The 12,687-nt window shown below is 40.3% G+C and overlaps 1 protein-coding gene across 1 annotated transcript in view; it reads right to left on the reverse strand.

Annotated features, from left to right (window-relative positions):
* Window positions 1–12,435, reverse strand: part of Smarca5 (SWI/SNF related, matrix associated, actin dependent regulator of chromatin, subfamily a, member 5) — a 34,357-nt gene extending 21,922 nt beyond the window's left edge. The window contains exons 1-8 of the mRNA XM_040734818.1: window positions 11,837–12,435; window positions 9,251–9,325; window positions 8,119–8,285; window positions 6,053–6,153; window positions 4,039–4,139; window positions 3,277–3,456; window positions 1,775–1,930; window positions 1,555–1,686 (exon numbers count right to left, since the gene is read on the reverse strand). Coding sequence (XP_040590752.1) covers window positions 1,555–1,686; window positions 1,775–1,930; window positions 3,277–3,456; window positions 4,039–4,139; window positions 6,053–6,153; window positions 8,119–8,285; window positions 9,251–9,325; window positions 11,837–12,025 — 1,101 coding nt within the window. The 5' untranslated portion in view covers window positions 12,026–12,435. The remainder of the gene's footprint in view (window positions 1–1,554; window positions 1,687–1,774; window positions 1,931–3,276; window positions 3,457–4,038; window positions 4,140–6,052; window positions 6,154–8,118; window positions 8,286–9,250; window positions 9,326–11,836) is intronic.
* Between the last annotated feature and the right edge of the window lie 252 nt (window positions 12,436–12,687).

The raw sequence follows: 12,687 nt of genomic DNA on the forward strand, positions 1-12,687 counted from the left end.
CAGCCTGATTTACAGAGCGAGTGCCAGAATAGACTCCAAAGCTACAGAGAAACAACAAACCAACCAATTTACTTCAAACCCTTGTTTTCCAAGTATCCTGTTTACTACTAGCTCCAGGACAAGTACCCGAACCATAATATTCCCTAAGCATTTTTTCCACAAATATAGACTCAATGAAGAGTCTGAAAGCTAGTTTATAGGAATAATTAGAATACACAACTCAAGGTTTCTGGAGAAATGCCCATCTTATTAATGAAACTGAGATTAAAAGCATTTCATTACTATTTAGGTAAGATCTGAATAAGGACAATTTCCTTATCAATATCTTGAAAATATCTACTATAAATTTGCTATGCTAAGTAAACATCTTATAATCACTGTTACAACTGAGGGCTTTAACAGAAATAATTAGTGTTAGCCTAGCCAAAAAAATTTCTTGAAATTATCTCTAGAACATCAAAATATTTAGAATTAAAATCTGAATGTAGTTTTTCCACACAAATTTGTTTTTAAAAATAACCCTTAACAAATCAAAATTAATACCTTTATATGCCTTATTTATATAAATGTACTAACATGGATATCTACAAAGCTCTCCCCACCATTCCAGACATAGGAACAACAGTTCAAAACTGAACTCTGGTTTGGCAACTGTAAATACTAATAGCAGAGAATAATGATACATCAATTATTTTTCCTAGTACAAAGAACAGTTAATCACTAATACCATCATTTTATTATGTAAATAACTGATAGAGGTAAAGACTAGGTTATTACATTACAATAAAGTCATGTGATGTTTATTGTTCTTTGTCGACTGACAGTCCACAATTAGCCTAGAAATGGGCCTCCCAGCACAAATGCAGGAGTATCTCAATTGCATGAGCGACCATTCACAGGTTGAGGATCCTGGAGTGTTCCGAATGGAGAAAGGACAGAGCACTAGGATACACTTATTACTGTCTCTGCTTGCTGATCAGCTACTGCCAGCACCGTCCCCTCAACAGCATGCACCCTTAAGCCGCAGGCCAGAATAAACTTTCTCCCTTAAGCTGTTTTTGGTTTTTCCAGACAGGGTTTCTCTGTGGCTTTTGAGACTGTCCAGGAACTAGCTCTGTAGACCAGATTGCTCTCAAACTCAGAGATCCTCCTGCCTCTGCCTCCCGAGTACTGGAATTAAAGGCATGAGCCACCACCACATGGCAAGTTGCTTTTGTCAGAGTATTTTATCTCAGCAACAGGAAGAGAAACCATGCCAGAGGATTAAACAAATCTCTGAATGTTGAAACAGAACATGTGAGATTTACAAAGATACTTGGGAATGCTTTAAAACAAGCAGTTAACCTAGAAACTCTGAGTTAAATTAAACAGCCCTAATTGCCAAACGGGAATAAAAATATGCCATTCCAGTTATAAAAACTGATGGGAAATGAGATTAAGGTTAGTTAATAGACTAACTATGTAAGTGTAAAAAAAATTAACAACCATTTCAAATAATGCTATTAAAATACAAGGCATTAAACAAAATATTATTAACTATAAAGAGATGCTTACATCAGCTGAATTAAACACGTCTGGTAACAAAAAATTTAGAAGTGACCAGAGCTCGTGCAAGTTGTTCTGAAGAGGCGTCCCAGTTAGCAACAGTCGATTTGTAGTCTTGAATTCCCTCACTATTTCTGACAGCTGAAAAATTCAAAGCTCATTATTAGAACATTCTGAGTAAATATCAAACCCTCAGACACAAATATGTTTATATGAAGTATCAAATTACCTTAGATTTTTCGTTTTTTATCCTGTGAGCTTCATCTATAACTAAGTATCTCCAGTTAAATTTTTTGAACACAGACTTCTCTTTAATAAGCATTTCATAAGATGTGACACACACATCCCACTCTCCTGGTAATAAAACATCCCTGACAAATGCAGCCTGTAAAGCAACAGAAAAATTATGTCACTCAATGCAATTATACATTAAATTAACCAAGTAATCTAATACAGAAAAAGTGAGACTATTAAACAGATAGCTATTATTAATAAGTATTTAAAGCTAGCTATCCTACCACTCAAATTACTTCATTAATCACTTTAATGAAGTTTTAACTTAGTTTCAGGAAGCTGAAGTGATTCACAAAATTCAGAAGTCTAACTCTTTAAAATGTCTTTCCACAATTCCACCAGGTCTCAAAATTCTTAGGAAACATAAAGACTGACAGTTGTTAGTAAACAGTCTCATTCCTTTGATTTGCAGATGGATTAACACATTGTTGTTGCTCTCATTTTATAGATAAGGATCTATAAGTAAAAACAGAATTGAGTCACCCAAAGAAGAAGTAACACAGTAACTTAAAATCAGCCACATATCTACTCAGAAGGGAAAGAAATCTAGACTGCTGCTGAAGAGCTAGATTAGTGGTTAAGAGCACTTGCTGTTCTTAGAGGACCCAGGTTCACATCCCAGCACCCACATGGCAGCTCAACACCATCGGTAACTCTAGTTCTAGAGATTCGACTCTCTTTTCTGGTCTCAGAAGCATGCACCTGGTGCAGAGACATATATCCAGACAAAGCACTCATAATATAATCTTAAAAACTTAATCTATACTAATTAAGCACAAAATCATCTAATATAATCATTTAATCAATGAATGCAATCCATTATCTCCAACTTCCAAATCTATGTTTTCTCTCTCCTTTTTTGTAGCTCTAGCTATCCTGAAACTCAATCTGTAATCCAGGCTGGCTTCTAACTCAAGAGATCCATCTGCCTCTGCCTCCCAAGTGCTGGAATTAAGGCATGTATGGCCACTGCCACCCAGTAAAGGTCTTTATTCTTAATAGTGTCATTATTTCCATGACTTTGGTCCTAAAAACATATGGCTAAGAAATAAATTAATTTTAACTCATATTTGTGTCATAACATCTCACCAAATCACTAGAATTGATTCCACTCAATTTTAACAATTACTATCCTATTACCCTAATTTAGAAATCTTGCCCCTCAAGTTTCTAATAACCCATTCAAAACCTTTTTTAAAAACATGCTAATACTTCCAAATAAACAATCCTTGACTGTTATGTAAACACATTTCCAAGGTGAGAAACAAACTGAAAATAAATTAATAAATTCTTACAGCTTTCTAATCTTTAAAGCTTTCTCATAAAATCCTTAACCACAAAAACAGTATTACAGTTATAAATCACTAATAATTTGTGAAGACCCTTTCTTTTTCATCCCTTCTCCAGGTATTTAATTTTAATAGTATAGAAACTTACTCTTTGCTCTTTATCTCCTATCAAGCAAACAGATCTAAGTGTTGGTACCCATCTCTTGAATTCACTCATCCAGTTGTGCAATGTAGACTTGGGAACCAAAACCATATGAGGACCAGGAATATTTCTATAGTGTTTCATATATCCAAGGAGAGAAATTGTCTGAAGTGTCTTTCCTAAACCCTGAAAAAGTTCATCATAATTAAGCATTAAATCAATTAAATTAATAACTGAACACAAGTTTTCCATACTTAGCAGTCCCCTAACATGCACAGGAACATTTAAAAGAAATGCTATATTTGGGACAGCTTGACAAGAGCTTAATGCGTATGAAAATTTAATTAGGTCACATAAGTCTGTAAGGAAGATATAAACATCACTTATACATGGCTCAGGAAATGTCATATTTCCAAAGTAACTTACCAGAGGCAGAAGTAAAGATGTCTTTTTGACTCCATACTTTCGCCAACCAATTGTTTAAATAATTGAGAAGAGTAAAAACATTCACTACATAACTAATAAGTAGTGAACAGAAACAGCCAAATTACTACAAAAATAGAGAAGCTGCAGTGGTGACCCACACCTTTAATCCCACTTCTGCAGCTAAGACAAGTTGCTTATTAACACTTTGAGAAAAATTGAGTTGTAATCAACAAAACTATTCTCTTGATTGCTAGCTACAAATTTAATGTCAAACATCTTAAGTTACAAAAGCAAGACAACAACAACAAAAACCTTCAAACTTCAAGATAAGCAAATACATACCATTTCATCTGCAAGGATACCATTGATGCCATTTTCATACAGAGAGATGAGCCAATTCAATCCCCGGACCTGATAATCTCTTAGTTTACCCCATTTGACATCTAAGAACAACAACAAAACACAATGCTCAATTTAAAAACAAGAAATACAAGACAGGCCCCAGGCCCCAGGCACTGAGAGCTGCAGGTGTCTATTTCTCTTTTCTAGAAGATAATGCACTATGGGGATTCTGAAAGGTTAAAAATCATTAAAAGTAGCCTGTGAATTCTGGGCTAAAGCGGGGTAGTTGGATACAAATAACTGATACTGAAGCACAGAACTGTGACTGCTGGCATCAGAGTTCTCATTCAAATCACTCAATCCAATGTTAAAACACACTGGCCTTCAGATCATCTCTACCTAGCCTCTACCTCTCTTTAACATCAGCACAAAATACAACCCTTCATAAAGATCAGATAGTGAGCCAGGTGGTGGTGGTCCATGCCTTTAATCCCAACAGCACTCAGGAGGCAGAGGAAGACATATCTCTGAGTTCGAGGCCAGCCTGGTCTACAAAGTGAGTTCCAGGACAGCCAGGACTGTCTGTCTCAAAGCTCACCCCCCCAAAAGATCAGACAGTGGTTCTCTGTGAAGATGTTCTTTTCCTCCTGTTCACAATAGAAGGAAGACAGAGAATTCCTTCTCTAACTTCACCCTTTCTATCTCTTTTTTTTTTCGAGACAGGGTTTCGCTGTGACTTTGGAGGCTGTCCTGGAACTCTCTGTAGACTATGCTGGTCTCAAACTCACAGAGATTGCTTGCCTATGCCTCCCGAGTGCTGGGATTAAAGGCGTGCGCCACCAACGCCTGGCTATCTCTTAAGTTCTTTTTCTGATAGATCTTATGTCTTTCAGTATATATTATTTGTTTTACTTCCCTAAATAAATCACTGCTTAGTAATGAAAAGTTAGGGGCTGAAGAGACGGCTCAGAGGTTAAGAGCACTGGCTGCTTTTTCCAGAGGTCCTGAGTTCAATTCCTAGCAACCACATGGTGGCTGACAACCATCTATAATGAGATCTGGTGCCCTCTTTTCTGGTGTGCAGATATATATGCCAACAAAACACTGTATACATAATACATGAATGTTTATAAAAAAAACAATGAAAAGCTAATCAGAACTGGGTACACTAGTTATAATTACTGAATGAATGTCCTTTCCACCATGTCAGACATGATTCTCTAGTCTCTAGCTTAACGAGCAAAGAAACAAAAAGTGGGTGCTTTGTAAGGCAAGGGGGAAAATAGAAAGTGTGAGTGAGTGAGCGCCTTAGCATTCTAACTAAGCAAGAGCCCAACCAAATCCTGTTAGTGTTCACACGGAATGAATACTCATAGGAAAGCTAGGCTGCAGTGAAGAAGCCTCTAATCCTATCAGAAATCAATATATGTATAATTACAACTAACCTGACTAAATGTTTTCTTACGGAAAACCACGAATACATTTCACAAAAATAATAAATTCATGTGAAAACAACAAATTCATGTTTTCTTGATTTTTTTCTCCTCTCTTTTACAAACTAGTTTTCTTATTTGGGAAAAATAACCACTCCATTTTATGTGTACCTTAGGATCATAGTAAATTAAGCAGCATTTTCATACATCTGAAGTACAGCACATACTATCATCTCCCAGTTCTAGCTCTAGGGATCAAAGCCAAGGCTTTGCACTCTACAGTTATAACCCCAGTCAACACATCAACATCTCAGATCAAAAAACCTTAACTAGGCTGGGTGTTGGTGGTGTTCGCCTTTAATCCCAGCACCCAGGAAGCAGAGTGGATCAGGCGGATGACGCCAGCCTGGTCTACAGAACCAGTTCCCTGTCTGGAAAAAACAAAAATAAACAAACCTAACTTATTCACAGCCTGTAACTATTCCCTTTGTAAATTATAGGAAAAGCAAATTCAATGTCAACCAAAGATGTCTCAAAGGAGGAGCCTTTGAAAACTAAATGATTCAATGAGTTTAACATACATGATGGAGAATCTTCAAAACGAGTGCAGACATTAGTTGCTTTGGAGCTTTCTGTTAATAGCTCTTCATCCTCCTCTTGCTCTGTTCTACGGTGTCGGTAGCTGTCAAAATGAAAAGAAAAATCAACCAATGAGTTTTAAGTCAACCCAGTAGACTAATGATGACATCACAACAATCTCACCAGTTAAGCCACAGCCACATATGTAGCTCAATGATGGAGCTCGTGTCTAGTCTAAGTACAAGTCCTGGTTAGAGCCAGCATAACCCAAACATTAAGAAAATAAACAAAGTAAGAAGTTGAAAAGCAGACTAAGCCGAAAAAGTGAGTAGTAGAAAATTTACATAAATTTAAACCTAAAATATTTACCTGGCTAGCTAAACTATGAATAAAACTAAACTACATTAAAAGGCAGGTTGATCTCTGAGTTTGAGACCAGCTGGTCAACAGAGTGAGTTCCAAGACAACCAGGGCTACACAGAGAAACCCTGTCTCAAGGGGGAAGGGAGGAAAGGAAGAAGGGAAAACTCAAACAAAAAAATTAAAATACATAATATACGTAACTTAATAAACAATAATTTCAAGGATACATTCAGTCAAAAATTTGTTATTTCAAAGTTACCATTTCAGGTCTTTTTGCCGAGAGGAAGATTCCAGAAATGACAATTAAAATCCTAACTATGACTAAAAGCAAATAAAGACTTCAGATGTTTACTGGTTGAAAGTAAGGAATTTATTGGATTTACTGTGGTAGAGTGCTTGCCTACTGTAACCAAGGTCTGAGGTTTGCTTCTATAAGTCTATCTCAAAACAACTCAATCTTACTTTCCAATAACACTGTTTAGTAAAGAAACAAAACTTAGTAACTTACTGTGTATTTCTTATAAACCATCTCAGTCTTACTCTACATTAATGCTTATTACAGTAATTCCAGGATACTGATATATTTAAATAGCTAACAAGATCTCATCTGAAACAATTTAAATATATCTGACATACAAAGTTGTCCCTTACAACATTTTTTGTTGATGGTGTTTTTTGTTTTTAGACAGGGTTTCTCTGTGTAGCCCTTGTTTTCCTTGAACTCACTCTGTAGACCTCTGGAGAGTTGCCTCCCAAGTGCTGGAATTAAAGTTGCACACCACCACCACTGGGCTTGAAAAGTTGTGTTTTTTGTTTTTTAAGTATAAAAATAGCACTTTGGATCTAAGATTGGTAAGAATAAGAAACACTGGGACAACAGAATATTCCAAATAAAGCTAATATGATGCTTATTCCCTCCAGATAAATATCATACCATCATTTTCATTTTCAAAAAGTGAAAAAAAACATGGATAGATTTTAAAAGTAGGTGGTAGAATGCTCATCCAACATGCATGAGGCCCTTGGTTCAATCTCCAGTGCCAACATAAAAACTAATATACCCTCAACATACCTATGTTTTTTGGAAAACAAGAACATAAATCAAATTCAAGTTCAAGTCTGGACTATGTATTTATAGTGACTAACACACTTATCCTCTGCATTTTTTACCACACTAAGAAACAGCTTTAAAAAAACAAAAGCAAAAACGAAAAATCTTTGCAGTGGTGGCAAACGCCTTTAATCCCGGCATGTGGGAGGCAGAAGCAGCGGGATCTCTGTGAGTTCAAGGCCAGCCTGGTCTTTAAAGAGAATTCCAAGACGGTCTCCAAAAACTACAGAGAAACCCTGTCTCGAAAAAACAAACAAAAAATAAGAAACAGCTTAACATTAATTTCATGAACAACACAGCTATTACAATTCATAGAGCACATATGGTATAAAAGTTAAGTCATTGTATTTACTTAAGACAATGCTGGCCACATCTGCACAGAAGATAAATTAAAAACCTTAAAAAACAGAATTTAAACTGGGCAGTGGTAGCGCATATCTTTAGTCACAGCACTTGGGAGGCAGATGTATGAGTTTGAGGCCAGCCTGGATTTCCAAGACAGTCAAGAGTGGGTACACAGAGAAACCCTGTCTCAACCCCCCCAACAGAATTTAGAAAGCAAGTTTAAACTACAAAATGTAAATTACTACTCACTCGCCAACTGAGAGCAAATTCTGCTTTTCATCTTTTTTTACCCGTGGGCGACCTGGTTTCATCTTTAAAGGTGAGGTTGGAGTCTTCTGAGCAGCAGGCTGAATGAAATGTGCAAACAGCTCTGTCTGCTTTAATAAATACTCAAATCTATTTGCACGGTCAGTTTGCTGCAAAATTTAAGACACATTTTATTAAACTTGAAATCTATTTCCACATGCCTGCATGACAAACTCAAGAATCAAAATCAACAAACTACTGAAATATGCAACACGGGTGACTCTGGCTTTTGGAAGCACTTTGTCAAGTGCCAGACAAGCACAAGCTGAATATATGAAAATATGAAGTACTAGTTAGTGAAGTAAAGATGAGTCATAGTAATGGGTTAAAGGCAGAAACGACTGATAAGAAAATACTCTATATTATGCTTACAGAAATGCTTAAATGAACTTATATATTTCCAAAAGTAAAATTTTAGTAAGATGGAAGAAACAAGATTTTCAAGTTCAACATAAAAAACAAAACATTGTACAAGGGAATGCATTCAGAAGATAAAAACACTGGTTACTCAACCTGACGCCAAATTTTAAATTGGTACCAGGTCTAAAATTCACTTATCAATAAATACCATTCAACCGAATGTCATATATAATGCTATTACTTTCTTGCATATTTGTTAGCTATCCCTTTGAATATTTACTGTTATCACATCAAGAGAATGAATTTATTTGAGAACAAGTCTCTTGAAAATAACAAAATCTCAAGTCCTTCGGTAATTGATATTTTAAAGACATGATAATCTATTTACACAAGAGAAACACACCTTTAATTTAATAAAGCCAATTGTGATAACTATTTTTCCTTAAAAAGAGAACAGTGTCTCAGGGAATGACACACATGTGAGTGAGATCAGCAACAATGAAATGAACGTTAGACACAGGACTAGACTTAGACTTATTAGTAGTGTTAGTGTCAGAATCTAAACCACAGTGGGTAAAAGCCTTTAACGCTATGCTCATCTTAGAGTTCTTTAAGTTGTATAGCATAAGAGACACTTGATATATAAACCAATAAATACATATAATCTTTTTTTAAAAGGTTCTTTATAAATGCTATTCACATATCTAGAAAGTACCATTTTTTCTTCATATGTAGGATCTGGTTCTTGGATTTCTTTTTGCTTCCCAGGTGATGCATCATCAAATACTTCCTGGTAGGAAGGGAAAATTGAATGGTTTAAGAATTGTCATCTAAATAAAATATTCTTACTCCAAAACCCCTAGTAATTTAACAGCTATCACATAACCTGACATGAAACCTGTTAAGGATAAAATACTATGGGGATAACCACCTTTCCAATTATAAACTGTCATGATTTAAATACTATCAAATAATACCCTAAAGCAAAATTACTTTCTATACAAGTCATATGGGAAAATAAGTACCTTTTTAAAAAATTATAATTTCAAATTATATAACACTAATGTGAACAAAGTTCCCTTTTTATAATAAAATTCCATCCTTCTAAGGTACTATTACACAAATGTACACATAGAAGGCAGCATTAGTCACTAATTTACCCTATCTAGAACTCTGCCCAAAAAGGAGGTTAAATTGAATAGTCTCAATCTGACTCCTAGTTAGTAATAAATACACTATTTCTAAAAATTCATTCGACCTGGCATTCAAATGCCACAAGCAAATGACAAAAGTTCCAATGTCTCTTACAAAATCCCTGCCAGCACACAATAGAGATAAAGCACACCATACAGTAATATGTGCTTTCTAACTGCAGACATTACTTTTACAATTCAGGGTTTCTTCTTCTAACTGCAAAAACATATTTAAGGTCATCAGATACATTAGTCAAGTTCACAAAACTAATTCTAAATTCAGCTAATACAATGAAAAGCAGACTGAAGGCAATAAATAATCTTAAAAGACAATAACTACAACATGAACAGAAAAGAAAATGAGTAAAAATTATTGAGAAAAACAAATTGTTGATATTTTCCAATATGTAAAATTGTCAAACTTAAAAAAAAACTACATGACAGGACAAGATATGTAGAAAAGGCTCATTCTGAAAACAGATCACACTTTATCATAGGCTCTATCTGGAAGACTCAGTTTTCTCCTCTGATGAACGAAAATACCACTTATTTTATACTGAAGGTGTTATCACATTCAGGCTTATATTTAAATTTTAATTGAAAAACAGGAACTCAAAAATTAATTTCATCTGGGTTTGAAGTTCTCTTTAGGACTCATAGAAATGATACCTATAGGGGAAATATGTGACTCTGAAAGTTACAGCAGCAAGCAGAATCTGCAAAGCTTAGGTAATAAGCAAGAGCATCTCTCGGGGTGAATTGTACATTTACATATAAGTTCCTTCAGTGTCTTTGGTGTCCAGACTTCAAGCAGAAACCCAAAAACACAGCTAAACAACCCTAGAAGTTCAAAGGACCACTTAAAACCTTAAGGGACGCAAATACATTTTTTTTGTTTTTGTAGACAGGGTTTCTCTGTGTAGCCCTGGCTGTCCTGGAACTCACTCTGTAGACCAGGCTGGCCTCGAACTCAGAAATCCGCCTGCCTCTGCCTTTGGAGTGCTGGGATCAAAGGTGTGCCCACCACTGCCTGACACCAAATACATTTTAAAATGAAACTTCACTTCAAATTGATACGTTACACCAACACTTACCCTTCCTACTCAAAGTGAATTCAAAGACCAACAACACGTTATTTCACCCAAGGGATGCAACTGCAGCATCATTTCCTTATAGTGTAAATTCTGCAGTAAGGTTCATCTTTATCTAAGTACAGAGATTGTCAGAAACCTTTGGGCTGGAACTACAGAACACCACAAAACAAGTCCAAGGCCAAGAATAAAACCTGGAAGGAATAACTTTGTTCCCAGGCAACTCAAAACCCGGGAGCATATCCAAGCGACCTGCCTGGCAACTCGCCCATTTCTCCACCCTCTCCCCCACTTTCCAGTATTTTGTCACCATCATCTGGCCCACTCGAGTCCCAGAAGGTGGCTTCAACAAGCGAATTGTTTGAATGGCTTTAACAGGAGGTAATTCGCCGGGCCGGTAGCCCACCGCCCTCCCCCGATGATGCTCCCGTCCATTCATCCGTCCATCCACCAAGCCCTAATTAGATGGGGGACCCAGGACAGGTGCTGCGGCTGTCACGCTCGCTCTCCTCCCGGTGGAGCAGGGCTCGGGAGGGGCCTCCCCTCGCTGCAGAGGCAGCTGCGCCCCGCTCATCCCCACCGCGCACTCGGCCCTCCGGCTCTCGCCATTGTTTTCCGCCCACGGCGGACAGATGCCGCCCCCGCCGGCACCGGGATGGGGGCACAGGAGGCGCGAGTCCCCATCTGCGTGCGGACGCCGACAAACGTCGCGCTCGTCCCGCGGGTTCCACTGCGGAGGGGCAGCTCCCTCGCCCTTCCCCGAAGTTTGGTGCAAACTAAAGCCCAGATCCGGGGGGCGAGGGGGGGGACAGAGCGAATCTGGGGGCGCCTAGCGCTGGGGCGGGGGGAACCGATTCCCTGGACCACGGTAATCAGGAACATGTGTTTACAAGAGCGCTTCCCGACCCGCCCTGGCGGCTACACTCGGAGGGAAAAGGCAGAGGTGATGAGCCAGACGCAGCGCCAGGCGAGCATCCGCCTCCGTCCCCGCCGTCCCCGCGCGCCGGCCGCACTCACCTCCATCTCGGCGTCCGCGGGGCCCGCGCCCGCCTCACACGACGGAGCCGCCGGCGCCGCGACGCCCTCGGGGCCGCCTTTGTTGCCGCTCCCGCTGCTCCCGCTGCTCCCGCCGGCGCCCGCCGCCGCGGCCTTGGAAGGCGCGCTCTCGGGAGGCGGGGGCGGCGGAGGCTCGGCCGCCGACGACATGTTCCGGCTGCGTCACCCGCCGCGGCCACGGGCAGGCGCGGTGCGGCGCGGCGCGAAAGCGGCCTGGGCCTGCGCGGCTCCGGCGCCCGAGGAGCGAACCCCGCCCGGAAGCTCTCACGCGCAAGCGGCTCCGCCACCGACCCGAGCCGGCCCCGGCCGCGGCGCTCGCCCGCCCCGACGTCCTCTTCCGCGGGACTCGGCCCCGCTCCACCGGCGGCGTTTACTTCGCGGCGGGAATCACGTCGACGAGGGTGGGCGGGGCCAGCGGGGTCACGGGGGGTCAGGGAGGGCGGGCTGACTCCGGGGAGGCGGAGGGCCGAGGGAAGGGGAAAGGAAAGCCGGAGCTACCGCGAGGTCTCCCGGCCGGCGCCGTCTCCTCTTCCCCGGTAGATTATCTCCTCCAACCACCGGGACAGCCACCTACGCCACCCGCTCCCAACCCTCGCGAGATCGCTACGTCCCCCCCCTCCCCTCAGAGGCCGGGTCGCGAGGGCGCATGCGTCGGCTCCTCCTTGTTTCCTCCGCCCCGCCCCCCGCGCCTCCTGCAGGCCTCCAGCGAGGGGAGTGGGCGGGGCCTCGCGGAAGCGCGTCGGCGTAGGTTTGCGTCACCGCGTCTCGGCGGCGTGACGCGAGCTGGGTTGCCCAGTAACGGCTCCGCGCCA

Source organism: Mesocricetus auratus, unplaced genomic scaffold (assembly GCF_017639785.1).
Source record: "Mesocricetus auratus isolate SY011 unplaced genomic scaffold, BCM_Maur_2.0 Super-Scaffold_100041, whole genome shotgun sequence".
NCBI lineage: Eukaryota > Metazoa > Chordata > Mammalia > Rodentia > Cricetidae > Mesocricetus > Mesocricetus auratus.